Consider the following 22,511-nt stretch of genomic DNA (forward strand, 5'->3'; position numbering starts at 1 on the left):
CAGTCCATGATTAGAACATTTCAAGACAAAATGGTAAGTGCTTCTCTTTTGCGGATCATAATAAAACTATCCCATCAAAGCATTTCTACAGTTTTGGAACTTGTACAATTTGCACATTTACTTCGTTGTCATTTTATGACTTAGCTTCTGGTTGAATGAATTACCAGTAGTGTTTGTATCTTTGGTTCTTTAACTGAGATTAATTTTATGCTCTGCTTTTGTGCTCTGCTTGGTTATTCACTTGTGTTTTCATCTTTTTTAGCCAACTTTTAACACACTACTCATTTAGCTTGAATTCTTGTGGAGCAGCTTAAATTGATCAATTAGAAATTTAAAGTTGGTTTTTAGGGATATGTGATGTTTATTGTTGCTGCAGATTTTGTGAGAATTGAAGCTATCATCATTAAGAAAATTAAAATAGAGCGTAAATATGTTTTGATGCATTCGGTTGATATTTGGTTAGTTTTATGTAGTAAAAGCCTTAAATGAGATAAAACCATCACTTGGATAGAGAGTTGTATATGCATTGATTGAGGACGATCTTTGTGGTGATGGTGATTTACCGCCTTGGTTTGGTGTAACATGTTCGACTCAAGGAGACTATAGAGTTGTTACTGAACTGAATGTATCATATCTGCTATGATTTTTGTTTTTGCTTAATATGCTTATTAGTGAAAAGGATGTGTCTTTGCTTCACAAACGCCATCTAATGAACAATGCAAATGCCTTTTGCTATTGATTCTTGTTCTATATTTCATTCCAACTTGTATCTATATCTTATGTTATGGTTTAGGGGGGAGATGTCAAAATAAATACCGCTCTACCATGATTGAATTCTAATGCCTTTGTTTATCTAATAAACAATGCAAATGTATTTCACCACTGATTCAACATTCTATGTTTCATTCACATTTATGTTATATCTTACATTATGGAATTGGAGGAAAGATGCCAAAGTGAATACTGTTCTGCCATGATTGAATTCAAACACTTTTTGGTTTCTCATTCTATGTGTTCTTTTTTTTTTTTTCAATTTGTATCTTATCTCATTTTAGAGGCTACTTGAAAGATATTCAAGTGACTACTTTTCTGCCTTGATTCACTATTGTATGTTATTCTATTGGCTTGTATTGTCCCTAACCCTGACCTTGAATTGTTATTATCACTATTTTCTTTTACAGGGAAGTGTATGCAGTACCCATCGTTAGTCCTTTTCCTATTGCTGTAACTAATTTATTGGATTTAACAAATGGGTAGCTTGGGAGACTGAGTTTCCATTGTTGCACGTGCAAAAACTTTACAAATTTTCAATAAGAGGAGCCAATGGTTGCATGTTATTCAAGTATATTCAGTCATTGGTATTCTTGCTTTGTATTTTCCAACTTCTAAAATACATTCAGTTATTGATGCAGGGAAGCTTTATATGTTCAATAATTTTCGAGTAATATATATTATATTAAAATAGCCTTGTATTATCATATTTGATTCTATAAAATACTCTCGGTTAGTATTTTAAAGGAACTTTAATGCTATTCTTTGTGAATAGATACTTTCAATCAATGTTCTTTGTGAAGTTTGGCCCGTATAAAAATGAAGTTGCATGAGATTTTGTGGTTACAAATATTAAATCTATATTATTCATTTTTACTTTTACATGAAATTCTTATATTAAACACGTCTAGCACCATAAATAAATTAATGAAAATATGTTAAAATATATATACAACATAACAATTTCATTAGTTCTTTTGTTGTATTTCAACATCTGTCTATGAGTAAAAATATTTGAGACAATATATTCTTTAAATTAGTCTTTTAAATTATTCTTTAAGTAACATAGAGATTATGATATATATGCTAAATTATTTGTTTTGCTAATAATATTCTAACACATTAAATATGCATTATATTTTAAAAATAATAAAGTAGGTTGTATATTATTTTTGTAATATTATATATTATTTTATTAATTCATATTTTAATAATTATTATATTAAGAATATTATTAAATTGTATATTATTATTGTTAAATTATATTTAATAGTAAATTTATTAAAATAGAATTAAATTATGTATTATTGTTTTTATTAAATTATATTTAATAATAATTCTATTAAAATTTAATAACAATAATCATCATTTTAACAAAATTTCTATTAAGGGTACTCTGGTCATTTCAACTTCTTTTCTTATGCTATTACAACTCTATTCTATTCAACCAAATACAAGAATACTATTACAGTTCTATTCCATTTCATTCAACTCTAATACAACTCTATTCCATTACAGTTTTATTCTATTACAACCCTATTCCATTGTACTGAACTAACCGAAGTATTAAATCTTGAATTAAAGCTTTGTGAAATACGTAATCATTTACAATCCTGCAACAGTTATCAAAGTATCTTGCTCCCTTTATGTTATCAACTTTTTCATTATTAATAACATTACAACTGTCTTTGTTGAATTGTACATGAAGTCATTAAACACATAATTGACTTCTGTTTATTGAATTTACCTTTAACCCCCTATATCAACAACACTGTTTAATATTCAAAAAGTTTTTAATATTTAGTGTACCTTTACCAATGATTTTTCCTTTCCTTTCATCTCCAACGTGACTTTGCCCTCAAAGCAACTTTCAATACCTTTTAAGTTTGTTTCATCACCAATTATATGTCTCAAATAACCACTATTAAAATACAACAAAATGTTTGTAAAAGTCTTTATCGCCGTATGAGAAATGACATAACATTTTTGCTCCTTTTGTCTCCACACATACTTGTTTGCAGGTTGAGAATTTGTGGCAACTCTTGTGGCACTTGTGTTAGCTCCATCTTTAACCTTTCAAAGATCTCCCAACATCTTGTAGTATTTGGGTCATATATATATTCAAAAACTCCACAATGATGACACATTGACACCATCCTTCTTTCTGAGTCGATCAAGTCTACTACTTGATTCATTGATCTTCTTTAATGCATTTGTGTTAAAGAAAAAAGTTCCTACTTTAATAAGCATAGAGGACTTAAATTTTTCTTAACTAATATTATCTCACACTTGATCCATTGCTCTCCATAGACTTAAAAAATGTCTTCGAATAATTTATTTTGTATAATTAGATTATAGGTTCTGATATTATATACTCTCTTTGATACAAAATCTAGAACTACTTATAACTTTTTTTTAACCTATAAATAGGAGAATAATACGCTTCAATGCACTAAAACTTACTTCCTCATGCATTGGCAACAATACATGTACGAATCGAGTAAAGACTCAATCGGTAATCCTCTAATCATTTTTAAAGTTAAACAAAATCAAATTTAACCAAAAAAAATTGTAAAAAAGAAAGAAAGAAAAGATAGTTGAGCCGAAAAGATTGGGGTTTTGTTGGGCTTGGAAACTAAATTAGACCAAACCTAAACAAAGAAGTCAAAGGCATTTGACCATTAAAAAAAGAGTTATGCTTCTCCTCTCCGTCACTCCCTTTCCCTCGCTCAAAAACCCTGAATAATTCTCATTTCCCCTCTATTTCCCAAATTGTTATTAGTATTTTCTTTTCACATGATCCAGACGTAAGCTCTTAGCTACTCATTTCTTCATTTTTCTTTATTTGTTGTAAAAAGATGTATTAATTTGATGATTAATGGTTAATGAATGGTGATTAGCAGCAGATTAAGATGACACAACCGTCGGTCATACTAGCAACCGCCAGCTATGATCACACTATTCGATTTTGGGAGGCAAAAAGCGGCCGCTGTTACCGTACTATTCAATACCCCGATTCTGTCAGTTCCTTTAATTCGCCCTTTTTTCTCCCTAAATCTATTGTTCTGTTTCATACTTTAAGGTTTTCAGGAATTAATAGTTTTTTTTTCTTGTTGGAAATTCTGCATTTGAAATAAAATTATGAATATTTTCCCATCAATTGTAAGTTTTATGTGATTCTAATTGTTACGACTTACAAATATTGGGATGCAAAAGGGTTTATAGTGGATACATGTTTTTGGACCTATTTCATGCGTTATACTTTGTTTAATTACTTTTCTGTGCAAATTGAAGGCCTTGATTTAAGATAAAGTTGGAACTAAGAGGTCCCTGCATTTAAGTTAAATAATGCAGGAAAAAGATGAATGATCTGCAACCAATCTACTATCTATCTTTAGATAGGGATGACATTAGGTTGGTGATATCGGGGAAAGAACATTCATGTGGATAATTCTATCTGGTTGAGATGATTTATGTGGTTGATGCTAAGTTCGGGCTCATCTGTTAAAATGCTTATGAGAAAGTGAGGAGTAAATGACACCTTACCTCCAACTTAGTTTAGTTGGTGTTTTTGAAGCTTTAAGTTTCCTGTAAATGTTTTCTATGGGATTTAATTTCACTTTGTGATGCCTGCAGCAAGTTAATCGGCTTGAAATAACCCCAGACAAGCGCTACTTGGCTGCAGCTGGTAATCCTCACATTCGTTTGTTCGATATTAATTCCAGCAGCCCTCAACCTGTATGTTCTTCTACCCTTTCTGCATGATCTTCATGGACTTTGTCCTCATACATTAGTCCTACTGTTTCTTTTCATATCATTGACTTTGATTAGGCACTACTTTTTACTTTTATACATACTGATTACATGGCAGGTAATGAGCTATGATTCGCATACAAATAATGTTATGGCTGTAGGATTTCAATGTGATGGAAAGTGGATGTATTCTGGTTCTGAGGATGGCACTGTAAAGATTTGGGATTTAAGGTAGATTAAATTTGTGCATGCAGACCAGGGGCCTTAATTTATTGCAATGCTGTCAAGGGTGCAAGGCATGATCTAGGTGCTAGAAACTTTATATAGCCTGAGGAGTAAGGCCCAAAAAATGCACTAGGCTGAGTGAAATAAGACGCAATATTTATGTATGTATTTTTGTCTGTCTATAGATATACATACATATATTTATATCTGTATGCATGCACACATACATACATCTGTAAGCTTAAGACATAATTATGATAATAAACTCTAAAAGTGTTGTTCAGTTTATGCTACAACATGCAAAATTCCGTTTTTTTTTTTGTTGGCAAATATGAATGATTTTCTTATGGTGTCATGCTTGTTGTTGAATATCCTCTTTTTGTTAGTAATGGTAAAATTAATTAAAAATTAGAAATTAGAAAGGACTTCAATTGGGCAGGCTCTTTTTTTTGCCTACAGCTTTAGGAAAAAAAAAGTGCCAACTGCATCAGTCATGTGCCTTGTCCTAAAGGGTTTGATGCTTTTTTGTTGTCTAGCACAAAGGCACGGCCCCTATGTGCATACCCTAACACTGATTTATTTAATTATATTTCCCTTTATGTGCATATTGTATAGACTTATTTCACATTGTTAAGTCTAATGCAGAGCTCCTGGTTGCCAAAGGGAATATGAAAGTCGTGGTGCAGTTAACACCGTTGTCTTACATCCAAATCAGGTGATACTATATAATGTAAATTTTACAGTGGTATTTACTTGAATATTTTTCTGAGTATGCTATTATATTCTGCAAAGTTACTGTTTTCAAAAGAAGATGTGTCTGTATAATGCAAATTATGCATTAAGCAGGCTTATGTTGGCTTTTCTTAGATGTCCATTTCCTTCTTTCTATTTTTTGGTTCTAATACTGTTGCTGTATTGAGATGTTTGCTTTGCTTCATTAAATACCTTTATGCTAATTAACAAACCTACCTGTTTCTCATAGTCTTCGTGCTAATATGGTGATTGAAAAAACTATGTATGTTAACCAACCAAAGAAGAATAAATTTTATTGGACATGTTCATCTTTGATATTTCTTGAACAGTATTTATCCAGCAAAGCATCTCTTCCCACTAGTTCTCTTATTGCTTTTGTTTATTTTCTCTTACTTGTACAGCATTGATTGTTTGACATGTTTTCTTAATTGCAATTCCATGGTTTTGTAGACCGAGTTGATATCTGGTGACCAGAATGGTAACATTCGTGTATGGGATTTGACAGCTAATTCTTGCAGCTGTGAATTGGTATTGTGTTCTTTCTTCTATCTTCATTGTACTGTTTATTTCTTCTTATTTGATTTACCGTTTTCAATGAAGAACTTATATGTGAGATGTCTCTTGCATCAACATGAACTTTGTGCCTTTGTGGGCATCTACATTGGTAGTTCTGTACCATATTTAAAAAATTGACTTTTGTAGAGGATTATTTTATTTCATTTATCATTGACAAAATTATCATAAAGTTATAGAATATATCCATGCATTTATTAAAGATAACTGTTTTAAAGCTCTATGGATGAGCCTGGAAGCACTTGTAGCTAGATATTATGGTCATCACATGAAGGAAAATAATTTATTGGATTTTAGACTGCAGTTTAGTAACTTGGACTAAGGAAATTGGTTGTTTTCTTTGTTGGGGCTGTTCATATGATATCCTATACTTAAACAGTTTGCATGTACTCCAAGCTAGCCAGAGAATCGACAGTACTTATTCCTGCCTCTTATATCCTTCAGAAATGCCTTGAATATTTATGCTTAGGCCTTGAATAATTGCATTGTCTGCTTCTTTCCTCATCCTCTCATCTACTTCTCTACTCCTCAATCTCCTTCCCCCCTCCCCCACCCCCCACAAAAAAAAAAAAAAAGACTCGTTGATGAACCTGAGAACATGTATATTAAACTGTCAATTATTATCAATTTTGTAAATCTAGGTGCCCGAGGTTGATACAGCTGTGAGGTCTCTTACAGTCATGTGGGATGGAAGCTTGGTAGTTGCTGCAAATAATCACGGTACCTGTTATGTTTGGCGCCTATTAAGAGGAAACCAGGTTACAATTTTATCTAAGTTGTGTTATCAATGGTCTTTTATCAACTTATTATGTTTTTCCTTAAGAAGCATTATTTTTTTCTTCTTGCAGACTATGACCAACTTTGAACCACTTCACAAGCTACAAGCACATAATGGATACATACTCAAATGTCTCCTTTCTCCCGAGTTTTGTGAACCCCATAGGTTGTACTGGTTAAGATTAATCTTTTGATTTTTCTGTTCATTTTTTGGCTTCTTTCAGGATCCAATTAATTTTGTTTCTGCATTGTGATGCTAGTGTAATTACTGTTAACATATCATTCAGATATTTGGCTACTGCATCTTCTGACCACACTGTCAAGATATGGAATGTCGATGGCTTCACATTGGAGAAAACATTGATAGGTATGCACTGAAATCTCAACTTTAAGCGATGCTATAATTTTGTCCACATAAATTAGCCCAGCTGTAAATTGATTTTCAGAGGTTTTTCTGTGTTTTATGTGTTATTACGTCTCAGGACATCAGCGCTGGGTATGGGACTGTGTTTTCTCTGTGGATGGTGCATATCTCATAACAGGTATTTGGCTTTAATATTTCATGTCTGGATCATACATCAGTTTTTCTAACCATTTCAGTGCCTTTAGTTTATTTCATCCACATTTATTCGGCTGTTCCTGAACACCCGTTACAGAATCACGTAGATTCTAGTATGACTATCATAACTTACTGACCCAAGTCATGATGGCATCTGTCTCCCTATATATTATTATGGCACTGTGGATGTTACATTAACTGTCATGGTTGTCAAAATAGTGATTTCTTTAAAACAACTCACATCTTCAAAATTAACTTATTTAGTTCTAATTGATTTATTGATACTAAACAATTGCATGAAGATTTTTGTATTGGATTAGAACTCACGAAACTCCAAGACATGCACCTTTCTTCCTCTCTCACTTTGCAGAAATGGTTAAGCTGCTCCATCCTTGGGTTTCCAAGCCTAATCCATGGTTCCCTTCCAAGATCAAAGAAAAGATATTCATATACCATCTTAGGCTCCCCTCCCCTCCCTGCCTCGCCCCGTTTTGCTCTCTATTTCTGTTCAATTGGAGCCATTTTGGTTGAATTGTGGAACTTTAATGCCATTGGTGATCTTTTCATGCATTCATAATTGCGGATCAGGGAATGACAGACATGGACATTGGCCACCCTAAATCCATTATGAGATGGCTGCTACATTGCTCTAAAATGTTAAAGATTTTCTTTCTTCTTCTACTTCATTGCTCTGCTAGGCCTACTCCATAACTGAAAGTTCCTTCTTTCTTTCTAGAAAATGCAATATTTCCTAATTTAATTCGACCCCCAATATAAAGAATTGTGTGATATACCATGCAGCCTCTTCTGATACAACAGCTAAGCTTTGGTCCATGACAAGTGGTGAAGAGATAAAGACATACCAAGGACATCATAAAGCGACTGTCTGCTGTGCACTACATGATGGAGCTGAGCCTTCTCCATCTTAAACCTTGAATGAGGTATTTAACTGTTCACTTAAAGAGATGCGAAGTTTCTGTTCTTATCCTGTTTTGTACAGTGATCTTAACTTCATGGATGGTTACAGTGCCTGCTTTTTTACTTCAAAAATAGCTGTTTGATGATGCTGTATTTTATCTGTTTCCATCTCTTTGAGCTTGTGCATTTTCATGAGCTGAAATCTCTGAGTTTTTAATTTAAAAGATTAAAAAAAAAAAAATTGTTTAGCTGAAGCTGGTATATCAAATGGCTTTTGTTGCTGTAATGTTTAGGTGAGCTGAAATAAATATATCGGGGTTATTCCTTGTGATCACCAAATGGGCATTTTCATTGATTTTGGGGAATATTGAACCACATTGGCCAGATTGGTTGATCTAAAATAGGTACATATTGGTTCAATCGATTTTTTTTTTAATTTTTTAATGATTTATTTAATCAGATCAGATAGGGGAATGAATTTTTTAAATTGCCATGCAATTTGAACGAAACAATTGAATGGAATTGGGAATGGATTAGGGAGTAGGGAGTAGGGAGTAGGGAGTAATTTGGCTGACCAGTACAAGCCAATCAAAGACGTTGATATTTCTCGATACAAAAATTTATATTATTTATATGTATATTTGTTATAAAGCCTTTGATTAATTAGATATCTATTTAATTAACAAAAGATAATATTTTATTTTATAAAGTAAATTGTATTATTTATGTTTTACCATTTTTAAATTGTTTTTCATAAATATATATGTTATATGATTTTATTTTCCATCTGTATTCTGGGTGTCGTAATATAAAATTTATTTTTTCCTTCACGCGCTGAAAACAATAAGCAGGGGTGTAGATACAGGATTGGCATTGGCATTAGTACTTCAAAAATGGTATATATGTCTATTAGTCTCTTTAAAGCTTTCAAGTTAGTTTAATATCAAATTTACATTTTAACTCTAAAAATTTATTATTCATCTCTAGCCCCTTCTAAAGTAATTTTCTTGGTTTGTCCTTAAAGTTGTCATTTTTTTCCTTATTTGACACATCAGCATTTTTTTGTTCAATTTGGAACTTAAAATTTTCAAATGTTATACAAATTAACTCTAAACACTAACAATGTTAGCTTTTTTATGGGGTAGAAATAGTCAAGGTATGACCAACATGTTTAATGATAGGAAATGGTACATTTATTTGAAGTTTTATTTATTTTACTAATTGGGTAGAAATAGTAAGGTATGATTAACATGTTTAATGACAGGAAATAGTACATTTTTTTGAAGTTTTATTTGTTTTGCTCATTGGGGCTGAGATTATTTTAACTACTAATTCTAGGAATGATGTAAGTGGGACTACATGTTTAAAACATAGTTTCTTCAATTCCACAAAAATAGTTAGTAGCATAGGAAATCTGTGTTCAAAAATAGATATTGAAGAAAACAAGTTTTAAAAATCCAAAATAAAACAAATTCAGCTTGAATTAAAAAATCAATATAAAATAAATTAATTAAACAAAAATAATTAAATGTTTAAAATAAAATAAAAATAAAAATCATGTCATCTATCATGGTCATACATTGATTATCTTTATTACCTCATAAAAGAATTAATATTGTTAATATATTGAAGTAATTTCTATAATTTCACAAGTTTAACAATCAAACTAGACAAAAAAGAGCTTGGGAATCAAATTAAAAAAGCTGTCCAATTCAAAAATTAAATTGGACCAAGAAAAAAAAAATACTTAATATCAAATTACAAATACCAAATGTTAATTTTAGTTAGGCTTAAACAAAACACAAAATTATCACCATCACAAAAAGAAAGTGCGAATATGTCAAAGAATTAACATAACACGAATTACCCTAATTTTATCCTCATGTAAACATTGCTTCTACAGTCATTTTAACTGTCTATTACAGAAAATACCCTAATTTACCACCAAAAAAAGGCAAAGAATTGATAATGCATACGAACTTGTCTTCTCATGACCAAAAAAAAAATGCTTGAAAACATGTCTAAAATGAAAACAGACGAACGCAAATCAAAGTGATACAGACATAAGGTTACTGCCATTCAGAGGAGGGAGCTCGGATCTATTGCTGCTGAACTCTCCCTGTCATTCTAGGCTTTCCCGCTGCAACCTTGGCAGGGGTTGAACGCTCGGACTGAGTGAAGAGAATCAATATTTGCATGAGGAAGGTGACGATGGCCAAGATGAATGCTGACAATGCAATACCCCTCCATGAGGATAAAAGCGAAGACCGTTGGAGAAACTTGAGAGCCCCGTAACCCACAATACACGCCCAAGAGCAAACAACCTGACCAAGTCATATTAGTTCCGGAAACAACTCTTAAAAACACCGAAATATCTAGAGAATGGCATGCTAACTGAAGAAAATCAATACAAAGATTAGTTTATTTGAGACAAAAAGAAACTCACCAGAAGAGGCTTAGCTGGCCGACCAATATCCTGCAATGGTTGGTCACTGAAAGTGTCCTCAGCTCTATGTTTGTCCAGCAACTTGTCCTATTTGAGAAATCAAACAGAAAGAAAATAATAAGTAGGAAACTAACGCATCAACTATCGCAAGCACAAGAACGAACATGGTTAATCGTTAGACATAAAAGCACAACGATACACAACCTGGTCAAAGCTTAGAGTAATTCTTCTATTCATTTTTAAGCATACGTTTATCTCAAACATGCATGAAAGACCATCTAGAACGGCGTCTTCCTACAACACTAGATGAGTAATACTCACCTTCTCCACAAACAGATCTTTACACCATTGTGCAACAGCCTCATCCATTTCAGGCAGTTCCTTCATGAGGCATCGTTTGATATGTACATGTACCTGTAAACGAGTGAAAGGAATGACATAAACCCAAAAGAAAGATCAATGATACTGGTAGGTTTTAATGATCACAGTTTCGGAATGACATAAATGTTTCAACCAAGGGAAAAGAAAGGGGAAAAGCAAATACTATTTCAGCAAGACCAACAAACTTGTTGGCCGTCACTCCTGGGATTCTAAAAGATCAGATAAAAGAAGTGAAGAAATTAAGAAGCAGGCCCTTCACTTCATGTTGTCATCAGAGATCTTTGACATCACTTTATACCTTTAAACTTGGCCTGAACTTCATGATAATGCAGAATTTAAAAGTGAAGTCCTTTGAGGAGACACATCAAATTCTCCCCAAGGACATATCAATATTAGACAAAGAGAAAGCAATGTAAATATTCAAAACTGATACATAATTATGCACAGATAACTAACTTGCTTTACACAGGTTGAACTCTGACTTACCACAGAAGATTGCCCCTTGAAAAGTCTAAGCATTGTAGGTGAAGGTGAGCTTTTGGGAATAGCCACTGTAATATCATAAATGGCTGGGACAAATGATCGCATATGACTTACAGCTGAAACAAAACCCTGAAGCAAGACAACGTAATATTGATATTTCAGACATAAGTTCTTCATATGGAATTAGATTTAGTAATGGCCTATAAGATCAGTGGCTATTAACACAATAAAGAAGTTCAGTATTACAAGCAAAATAAGTAACTCCACGTCCAACATGATTAACTCTCAACTAGGACCAGGTCCATATGTGAGGGTGCACAGATGTATCACTGATGAGACTGGCTAACTATTGAACAACTGTGCTAAAGAAGCAAACTTGAGTTGGCCAGAAATTTAGTTTTTGGTGGACCTTGCAACAAAATCTACCTATAATTTAACAAAATGCTATATGCTAACTTTGAAATATTATGAACACTAAAAGAGTGCTACACATATTTATATATACACAAGGTACCCAGATAAAAGATGACAAGAAATTCAAGAAAACCAAAGCAGCAAGAATCCAACCTTTGTACGAGGAATCAAAACGTTTCTAGGTATTGGCAATCCTTGTGAGGTCGCATATTCTTGAGCTGCTACAAGCTTTGCTTGCGTAAAGCGAGTTCCTTCTACAAAAAGCGCCAACCAAAACGGCTGTGGATAGTCCCTTAAACGTTGAAGGCCTGCCTGCAAATATGATTCCACAAGAATTTGACAATATCAATAATGCAGTCTGAAATCAAGCATACACAAGCACTCATGTAAACACAGAAATATTTATGGTCATTATATCTGTATACCATATAGAGGCGGCATATGTAATTCTTGATACATATGCATCTACAATACTAAAAGCAAACTTCTACCTTTATCGTGTTTTCATCCTTGGCCCAGCTTCGTTCCAAAAACAGATACTCAGAAAACCACATTGACCAGCCTATGACCTGTACAATGAGACATCTTTTATTCTTCATAACTAGGCACAAGTAAGTCATACTTGTTTCTTTATAGAGAAACTTTAAAAATAACCTGCGGGATTCACTAGTATGCAGTAAAATCAAAAGACAGTAATATTCACAGATGGCAAGGCAGAAAAAAAGATCTTAGATTTGAATCACTTCATTGAGTGACCTATCACCAAAAAGACCGAATAACTCAATTCGATTATCTCAAAATTTGAAAAAAAAAATCAATTTTTTCTAGTCTAATCAAATTTTATTCATCTCTAATTTTAAAAATAAAATTCAGTAAAATATCATATTAATTACATAAAATAATATTATTCACTATTATAAATTAATAATGTTAATTTTAAATATTATAATAATATTTTTCATGTTAATATAATTATTATTAAATATTTTTATTAAACTATTAATTTTAGTATTAATATTTCAAAATGTAATATTTTAATAATAATATTCAAATTTCAAAGTATTAAATTAATATTAAGTACCTGAAATAATACTATTTAAAGTACAAAATGAATAATAATATTACATTAATCATATTAATATTTTGTAATATTAAATATTAATATTTTATATTATAAAAATTTCTTATTAAAATATCTATAAACTATAATTTACATATTTAGTATTAATATATTAAAGTAAAATGTTTTTAAATAAAATATTAAGAGTACTATTTAAAATTTAAAATGATTAGTAAAGTTAAAATTTATTATTAATAACACTGTAATATTAAATAATACTGTTATTAAAATAGTAAATAGTATTAATTATATTAATAATTTATTATTAATTTAAGAATATTAATTATATATTATTAAAATATAAATATGCATGTTTAATATCATTAAAATTATAGTTTCTGAAATCAATAATTTAACCTTTTGAAAATATTTAAAAAATTAAAATTTATTTTTAATATATAATAATTGACTTTATTCAAGTTAATTTTATTTAAAAATTATGTTACTTACAAGGAGCTCTTTTTTCTTTTAAGAAGGGAAAGATAATTTCAAGAAAACATGTCTGATTTCCTTTGGCCTTCAATTCATTTTCCATTTACTAAGTTATTTTTTTGTGAAACCAATACAAAAAAATGTGTAAAACATTTTCCAAAAATCATTTTTCGCAAAACAAGTACACCCTAAGTTACGCATGATATCCACAATGACTGCAAAAGCATTTGTTATTTCCACAACAAACACACCCTACTCTTTAATTGCATTTCTAGATAGTTTCTATTCTTAAGACAATTCAGGAGACCTTGAGTCATCCCGATAGGTGTGATGTTAATCTCTACCGGACATGTGAAGACAAGTAATCAACTAGGTGACATCTTCACAAGGCTTTAATTGGACTCAATCGATTATCTTTGTAACAAGCTAGGCATGATTAACATCTATGCTCCAATTTGAGAAGTGTTACACAGTCGTATAACGTAATATTACTAATCAATAATGCATAATCTTAGGGAACATATTATTATGGATTTAATAGGTTATTATTTTTTGGTTTATTTCCTTCTGTAAACTATGATAACTTATATAAATAGCTACTTCTAAGAGGAATGGAAGTGTATAATTTCTCTCCCTACTCCAGGCAAACTCACTTAACACATGAAATGCAAGCCAAACTTTGAAATATGATAAAGGATACTAGATTTTCAAGTGAAGAATCCTGCTCCAGTTTTAATAGCATAAGCTAATAAAGCATAAAAAAGAAGTTGAGGAATATTTATTAGAATCTCACACTAATAATCTTAATTTTCTCTCTTATCTCATCAATTTCCTATTGCACTAATCACATGTAACACTTTACACATTAACATGTGTTCTAGAGCATAGACAACTGTGTAATGAAAATGCCATGTACATAGAACTGTCATTAGCTATCGCCATTCATGGTTGAAGACAAACTACGAATTTTGAGACTAAAAGAACTCGTAGCAAACACAATCTCAAGATTGAAAGTTAAAACTTCAAAGGAATCACACCAACACATACCGGAAGGAATTTTGATGATTTCTTCATCACAGCTATTGAACTGCCAAGACAACCTGATCGCTGCCAGAAGCAAATTTAATTGAATCTTAGCCGCAGATAGTAATTTAATAGGAAAAAAGAGGTTAAAATGTCAAATAGAAAATTTAGAAGCACTGCAAATATTTTTTAGAATGCACATTTCAACTACAGACCTGAGCCAGAACCCATCCAACTAACCAATCAATATCACTTCTGTGATTGGGTAAGAGAAGGGCGTGTTCCTTACCTGGAAAAATTTACCATATCAGATGACAAAAACTCAAAAGATCTAGGATAGAACAATAACCATTATACATGTAACTCTTAAGTATTTGCTTGATACAAAGGATGGAAAGGAGTGAGGCTGGAAAATTTATTAATCAAATGGTTAAGATTCATAACTACTTTCGTACTTTGTAGCTTAACCATTAGATTAATAAATTTTTCATTCTTCATACCAAGCAGGGCCTAAAGACCAAGCCCTAAGTTTCTTAGTAGAGGAGATTGACGTTACCCATTAAATTGAAGCTTTCATTATCTGCAAAAACATTAATCTGCAAATAAAATGTATCAAAGATTGAAAGTTAATCTCCAGGAGACCACTAGCGAGGTGACATTGATGGTACGAGTTATTTTCCCACATTAACAGAAGTTGGTTCAATAGTTAACAACTTTTTCATAAGAAGCCCTTAAAGAAAATAGGAAACTTCACAAGCTAGTTCAACTCATATTTACCTAATATCTAGAAGGATTGACAATGCAACAGTCTTTAAGCTTATGAAACCAGAAATAAGAGTTGGCAAACAGACTTCACCTAACTAATGCGTACCTATTTAATGGAATTAGCAGGTCCTTGGAGGAAAGTAAATTTTGCACCACACAACGATACAATTTTCTAATATCTTTGTGTAAGTACTAAGTAATCTGATATCAATTTGAGATTGCGAAAATTTCAATCACAATCATTGACTGAAAGTACCACAACCACACTCGAAATTCCAAAGGACGCAATGAAAACCTTTTACTGATTCTATATTATGGCACTTACAATGTAAAGATCATTTTTAAGACCTACCTTATTCGAGTTGGAAACTGAAATATAAAGCAATTAGGCATTTGATCATCATAAATTGTTGTCTCAGGTTTCAACATTAAACTATACTACGCCAGAAAGGATATCAGCAATTGACTATACTATCTTCAAAAATGCACCCAAAAAGTAATCTTCAGTGATTAAAACCATATTATCTTAAACAATGCAATAAAGGAGCTTATTAGCACCTTAACTCCTGCCCACCAATCAACAAGCCATACAAGTTGAAGCCACAACAACTCTGCCACAACACGATTGATCTTTCTATACGTCTTCTTGGACAGAGGCCGAATGAGAACAAAGCATACCGCCTAGAAAAAACACCAGAAGGTATAACATTGAAAATGGTCATTGACCATGATATTCAAAAAAACAAAATTACACATCAGCCAATGAAACAAACTGGATCAACTTATCTAACACAGTAAATTTTGATTACTACAAAAACAAAGGCAACAGAAATGGATTCTAAGTCCCATTTTTAGCATTAAGTTGGTATGGTGATAAAAGAAGTCAGCAAACAAGGCAACACAAGAAGCAGCTTGGACAAGCTTAAATCAAATATCCCAATGTAATTTTCATTTGCTCCTAAATTTTATTATCTCAGAAGTGAAGTAGATTCAAAGCCCAAATGTACTTATGCAAACTCATTAATAATTCAGCTCAAAAGATGAAATTAAAAAAAAATCCCATTTACCGGCATTTTCCTTTCAATGCAACGACAACAAATTTGAAAACAAAAAGAAATAAAAAAAATGCAGAAGCAACATTCAACAAAGAAGAATAATATAAAACCAGAAAGCAATAATTACCAAAAAAAAAAAAACTCAATCAAATCAAAAGATGAAGCAAATCCGTCATTGAATATATCAAAATAAAAAATAAAACCCAAAAAGGAACCTGAATGAGATTGACAACAAGGCCAGAGATGAAGAAAAGAATGCCCAATGGGACGATGACGGTTGCTGCTGCAATCGCCATGGACCACAACTACTTGAGCTCTAGAGATTCGTGGCAAAAGGGTGGGTTTGTACTTTGTAGTAAGATTTTAGATTTGGGTTGATAACAAGAATTATATTTAAGATTTATTGGTTGATAAAAGAAGATTATTACTCCTTTCTTCAGTATGGGAGAATTGAATTCATTCAAGAAAGATTGTTCATACAAAAGAAAATATTTTTGAAAGAACAGTGACTGTTGTGAAACTGAGTGAATAAAGAGATTGGAAAATCTTATATAAATAGAAAAAGAAGGGAGGAGAAACCGATGAACACACACACGCACACACACAAAAAATAAACTTTCAATTCAAGGCAGTTTTCTCGTTTCAAGGAAAAACAAAATGACAGGTAAATTGGGGACCCATCAATTCACCCACCCCGTAATCATTTCCACATTAATTATTAGGTACCTATATTTTTTTAATAGTTAATTTGTTACTTCCATTTTTTTTTCTCAACTTTGTATCAAGTTTCGACCTGAGTTTTTTTTTTTCTAAATTGATACCTTGAGTTTTTCTTAGTCCCATACAAGTACTTAAGTTTGATTTTAATGTTTAATTTAATACCTGAATTTTTTTTCTCTCAATTAAGTACCTATGGTTTTTTTACTAGAGCATAGATGTCAAATATTTATCGAACCAAATGATGTTTTTAATTTAAGTACTAAATTAAACGTTAAAGCCAAATATAAATACCAAATGATATGGTTTTAATTTAAGGCCTAAAAGGCTCGACCAGTCCAAATATTTCGCGTTGCTTACGTCGTGATGGTGTGTCCCCAACCTCGATGGGTTTAGATTTGCACCCCGCTGTGCGTGAGAGAGAGTATTAATTTAGTCATTCAATTATATATTGAGCTGATTGAATATTAGTTTATTTGGCATCGATATTGTTACTAATATAGAAGATTGTAGATTCAAGCACACTGAAACGTGTTTATCCTCCTATATAAGATTTGGAGGGATTATGAGTAGTTATAAATATTATATAAAAATTAAATTTTATACTAAATTTAAAATTACGTATTTTTCATTTTAATTTAATGCCTTACAAATTCGTTCTATCTTTTATAAAAAAAATTGTAATTCCAATTTTATAATAATAAAAATATTTTTAATATTTGGAAAGATATTTATTTCTACTTTTAATATTTAGTTGTTGGGTTTTAGAGTTTCTTTCAATGGACATGTTTATCTCACCTAAGAAAGTAATTTATTTCATTCTAATATTTCGAGATCAATGCAGGTTGCAAGCATCCATTGAAATAAAATTATGACATTTTTGTGGCAGTCTTGTGATCAGTGATCAAAGTTTGAAAATCTTTTGGAATCAAAATTAAATTGTATATTTTTACGATAATAAAAATATAATTTTATTATTTTAATAATTTATATATTTATAATTTTAAAAAATTAAATTAATTTTTATATTTTTAAAAGATTAAAATATAATTTTATCATTACTAATTTAAAATTCAAATTATATTTTAGGAGGATATCATAGCAACTATTTCATCATTAATCCATATTTGAGAAGAGGATAATATGGTTGCAAAAACTTGTCTAATCTTCCGTTGTAGTAGGCATATACAAATTTATTACCCGCAATTAACATTGAGGGCTCTGGATTTTGTTATTATTATAATATCGAAGGAGTGGAAAAGAGATCGTATAATTTATTTATCAAATAGAAGTAGTGGTTCAAACTCTCTCATCTCTTTCTTCTTCTCCAATATCGTAATGATAAAAAAATTTAAAGAGTCTTGAATCGCAATAGCCAGCAGTAAAACTACAACAAAGAGGTTCCATTGAAAATTATATTTTAAAATGTTTCCATAAAACAAATCAATCCAATAACATTTCGCATTGAATCTAACTAAATCAAAGTTCCAACTTTTTAGAAATTTTACCATTTGTTAATTAATTTTTTTTATTTTAAAGATTTTTTTAATTATAACACCAATCATAATTTAACCTTTTGACATGTGACAATTTATAATTGATGCGTTAGGTTGATTATTTGTTCGGGTCAAATTATAGAGTAAAATTTTGAAAGTTAAAACATGTTTTGAGTTCCTATACGTTTCTTACATTCAAAATTTAGTCCCTTTTACTTTTATTTTCAAGATTTTAGTCCTCTATTTTTTATTTAAAATGCAAGTCAATTGTTACTACTGTTAAAAATTTTCTATTGAATTCACTACTGAGATATTTTAAAATTAAAAGATTCACCTAGTAATCAAGTAATAATAAAAAAATTAATGAAAAATTTGGTCACTAACATTTACATGTTTTGTTAAAATAACATTAATTATATTTTTGAACCTTTCTTGGCAATCAACATTTGTTTTGAAACATTTTTAGATAATTATTTTTTTATTTAAATTAAAAGTTATCTTTTGAATTTCATGTATGATTTATTTATTTTATTATTTTCACATATAATTATCTTATTAAATTATTTAAGTAATAAATTACATCTTATTAAAAATATTCAACATCATCACCATTAATTTTTTAACAGTATTTTACTATATTAATTATTTTAACTAATCAATAATATTATAAAACCTAGAAATAAAATTATTTTAAATATTAATTATAAAATTTAAATTTAGATATAATAGAGGATAAAACTAAAATTTAACTATTTTTATAATAATAATAATAATAATAATAATAATAATAACCCACACCAACGTGTCAGTACAAGAACCCTGACTTTTACATACACCAACGTGTCCACAAACCAGAATACCCAAATCAAATCAGATTAAATATAAAAAATTACTTTTTATCATGCCCAAAAACCAGAATCCAATGGAGAAAATCAAATCCAAAAGGGCCAAAAAGAGAAGGAATCTTTAGTCTAAACAGCAATGGCCAACCAATAGCATAATTTTTTTCCCCAACCACAAACAAATAATCAAATTATTTGGATTTTTTTTTCTTTCTATAAAAGATAAGGAAGCAATCGATGATAAGATGAACATTGCTAATAATAATAATAATAATAATCAAATTTACCCAACAGAAGAAAATTTGTTTCATTCATCAACAATAAGCTTAAACAAAGACAACAAGTTAATCAGAAAAGTTGGGGTTCTTTTAAAGAACCCCAATTTCATAAATGGCAAACAACAATCGTAGGTTTGTATACCAGACCGTATCATCTCCAAAAACATCCAAATTTCACAGCAAGAAAACAAAACTAAAAAAAAAAAAGAAAAGAAAAGAAAAAAAGGAATCTACCTAGACAAGCGAAAAATGGAGTGGAAGATCCGAGAGAACCCAAGGCGAATACGAGGATAAACCCTAAGCGTATACAAGGTAGTCTGTCGTAGCATATCTTCGATTGTCTCTACGAATAGACTTAGACTTCGAATCGGCGGTACATAAAGGGTTAATGGCACCGCCGAGAAAGCTACCGTGAAAAAGAGTTGCAGCATCTGCTTTCTCTTCGTTTGGTCTTTGGAATACCACTCTGGAAGTTTGAAGAAGAGAAGGTTGAATGTGGTGAGGGAGATTTGAACAGTAGTTGGGGGCAAAAGCGAATTTGTGGATGCCAACTCCTGGCTCATGGTACAAGTTGACCTCTATATAGGTGGTTGAATTACCTTCCCTTTTCATTTTGTTGTATGCTGTCTAGAGGTGTGCATGGCCAGGCCTAAAAATTTGCCCAGACTAATAAAAAATTTTAAAATATATTAAATAATCAAATACATTTAAAATAAATATTAAAACAAGAAACAAATAAAAAATATATTAAAACAATTCTTAAAACAATACACAAAAATATAATAAAAATTAATTATATTAAAATTAAAATTAAAATATAAATATAATTAAAAATAAAAAAATATATATTTTTTATATAATTCGGGTCAGGCCGGGCTGGGCCCGGGCCAAAAAAATTTTACCCAAGCCTGACCCATTTTCTAAACGGGCCTCGTTTTTGTGCCCAAACCTATATTTCAAGCCTATATTTTTACTCAAACTCTCTTATTTTTCGGGTGGGCCTTCAGGCCGGACTGGATAGCCCGGCCCATGCACACCTCTAATGCTGTCCCTCTTTTTTTTTTTTTTAGGTTGTAAACCTCAAATCTCAACTCGTTTTAAACATGATTCGGGTTTAGGTCACACTAATCGTAATATTGATCGATTTTATCTTTCTTTTATAATTTATTAAAATACTAATCGTAAATTTTATCTTTCTTTTGTAATTCACTAAAATTAATACATGTAAATCGATGTATTTATTAGAAATAACAATTGATTCGTATACATGCATTGGAGCTTAATTTTATGTTTTTCCTTAATTAATATTCCATTTATTTTGGATTTGAGCTGTACAATTCTTTTTTAGTATAATACCAAAATTTTAGTAGTAATATTACAGATAGATCGATATGGAAGTTTTAAAATTTTACTATAAAAATATATATAATATAAATAAAAGCACGAGTTTGAATAAATTTTTAAACCGATAAAAATATAATTTATTATTCAATATATTATTAAATTAATATTTAATTTTTATAATAAAATTTTATTCCTTTGAATTATATAATTTGAGTTCAATCTATTAAGAATAAATAATATTAATTAAATTATTAATAATAGGTAAAATTTTATCAATATTATTTTTTTGATTTTTTGTTATAAAAATCTGGTTAAAATTATTAAGAATAAGTAATGTTAATTAATTTTTAATAATAGATAAAATTTTATTAATAATATATTTATTTTATGTTTTTATATAATTGAGTTTTTATTCATTTGAATTATATAATTGATTTGAACAAGAAGTAATATTTAATTAATTATTATTAATAGATGTTATTTTATATTAATATCAATTAATTATATACCAACTCAAATTAATGTAACATCTGTGTTATGCCTTGAAGTCGGGTATAGGGAGGAATCGAGTTAGGATTTAGTGGAGAATTTTTGAAATAGGCTAAATGGGAATTTTGATTATTAAATTAGAAAGTAATAAGAGCCAATAGGAAATTAAAAATTACTCTTTAGATAAGAAATATTTAAATAGAAGCATTGACTAAATTGTAAGAGTATAGAAATTATTGTGGCAGAAGTAGGAAATTATGAAGTTATGTGAATATATAGAAAAGATGACAAAAACAAGGAAGGATTAATAGGAAATTTACTTAGTAAAAATATGAGTCACCTATGGGATTATTAAAGATGATGAGGGATAAAATAATAATTAGCACATAATGATTAGGGGTTGTAGTGTAAAGATGTAAGGTAAAAGGGTTATTTAGCAATTTGACCATTTTTAGGTAAAAATAATGAGATTTTTTTTCATGGAATTGTGTAGAAGAGTGAAGAACAGATGAAAGTTTTCATCTCTTCACATTGTCAAACCTTCATCCACCCCCAAGCCTCCATCAAACTTTTTTTTGTTATTCCAAACAAGTTCTTCCACCATCGTTGATCAAACCAAGTTCAAACCATTGTATTTCTTTGATATTTCTTTAGTAAAAACACTAGATAAAGCTAATAGGTATCTTAGTTTTGTGAGGAGAGCTTCGATAGAGGAGTAGGAGAGAGAAAGTTAGGGTTTAGTTGTAATCTCAAGTATTTAAGTAAAAGAAAAGTAGGGAGAGGATCAAATTGAAGGAAAAGAAAAGGAGAAGGCCAAGGATTGAAGGAAGAAGAAAATACATCATCTCAACTATTTTATTATAAGTACTACAAGGGTTTAAATTATTTTCTTCAAAT

The 22,511-nt window shown here is 30.4% G+C and overlaps 2 protein-coding genes across 5 annotated transcripts; one reads left to right on the forward strand and one right to left on the reverse strand.

The window, feature by feature from the left end:
* The first annotated feature begins 3,390 nt into the window (after positions 1–3,390).
* On the forward strand, positions 3,391–9,043 carry LOC108461927 (target of rapamycin complex subunit LST8-1). Of its 4 annotated transcripts, XM_017761922.2 has the most exons (12): positions 3,391–3,578; positions 3,675–3,791; positions 4,408–4,509; positions 4,643–4,755; positions 5,395–5,464; positions 5,953–6,030; positions 6,717–6,833; positions 6,924–7,018; positions 7,140–7,219; positions 7,335–7,394; positions 8,213–8,352; positions 8,623–9,043. In XM_017761922.2, exons 2-11 carry the CDS (start codon positions 3,684–3,686, stop codon positions 8,338–8,340), a joined length of 951 nt encoding a protein of 316 aa, XP_017617411.1. In that variant the 5' UTR covers positions 3,391–3,578; positions 3,675–3,683; the 3' UTR covers positions 8,341–8,352; positions 8,623–9,043. The 4 variants fall into 4 exon arrangements, with proteins under 4 accessions (XP_017617411.1, XP_017617420.1, XP_017617402.1 ...); XM_017761931.2 differs by lacking the exon at positions 8,623–9,043 and having other exon boundaries at positions 3,396–3,578; positions 3,672–3,791; positions 8,213–8,583; XM_017761913.2 differs by lacking the exon at positions 8,623–9,043 and having other exon boundaries at positions 3,396–3,578; positions 8,213–8,583.
* A 1,149-nt stretch (positions 9,044–10,192) lies between these two features.
* LOC108461949 (1-acyl-sn-glycerol-3-phosphate acyltransferase 2-like) lies at positions 10,193–17,141 on the reverse strand. The gene is made up of 11 exons (XM_017761950.2): positions 16,664–17,141; positions 15,952–16,074; positions 15,185–15,224; positions 14,844–14,917; positions 14,653–14,712; positions 12,545–12,622; positions 12,207–12,365; positions 11,643–11,768; positions 11,097–11,189; positions 10,776–10,862; positions 10,193–10,653 (listed from the first exon to the last, which is right to left on the reverse strand). Exons 1-11 carry the CDS (start codon positions 16,742–16,744, stop codon positions 10,429–10,431), a joined length of 1,146 nt encoding a protein of 381 aa, XP_017617439.1. The 5' UTR covers positions 16,745–17,141; the 3' UTR covers positions 10,193–10,428.
* Between the last annotated feature and the right edge of the window lie 5,370 nt (positions 17,142–22,511).

This window comes from Gossypium arboreum, chromosome 2 (genome assembly GCF_025698485.1).
Source record: "Gossypium arboreum isolate Shixiya-1 chromosome 2, ASM2569848v2, whole genome shotgun sequence".
Lineage (NCBI taxonomy): Eukaryota > Viridiplantae > Streptophyta > Magnoliopsida > Malvales > Malvaceae > Gossypium > Gossypium arboreum.

Excerpts from the sequence above, each read along its gene's own strand:
- LOC108461927 (XM_017761922.2), top strand. The coding sequence starts at position 3,684 with ATGACACAACCGTCGGTCATACTAGCAACCGCCAGCTATGATCACACT. Across the intron at positions 4,510-4,642 it reads ATTCCAGCAGCCCTCAACCT|GTAATGAGCTATGATTCGCA; the intron begins GTATGTTCTTCT and ends ATTACATGGCAG. Across the intron at positions 6,031-6,716 it reads ATTCTTGCAGCTGTGAATTG|GTGCCCGAGGTTGATACAGC; the intron begins GTATTGTGTTCT and ends TTGTAAATCTAG.
- LOC108461949 (XM_017761950.2), bottom strand. The coding sequence starts at position 16,744 with ATGGCGATTGCAGCAGCAACCGTCATCGTCCCATTGGGCATTCTTTTC. Across the intron at positions 16,075-16,663 it reads TTGTTGTCAATCTCATTCAG|GCGGTATGCTTTGTTCTCAT; the intron begins GTTCCTTTTTGG and ends TGTTTTTTCTAG. Across the intron at positions 11,769-12,206 it reads TTTTGATTCCTCGTACAAAG|GGTTTTGTTTCAGCTGTAAG; the intron begins GTTGGATTCTTG and ends GTCTTGCTTCAG.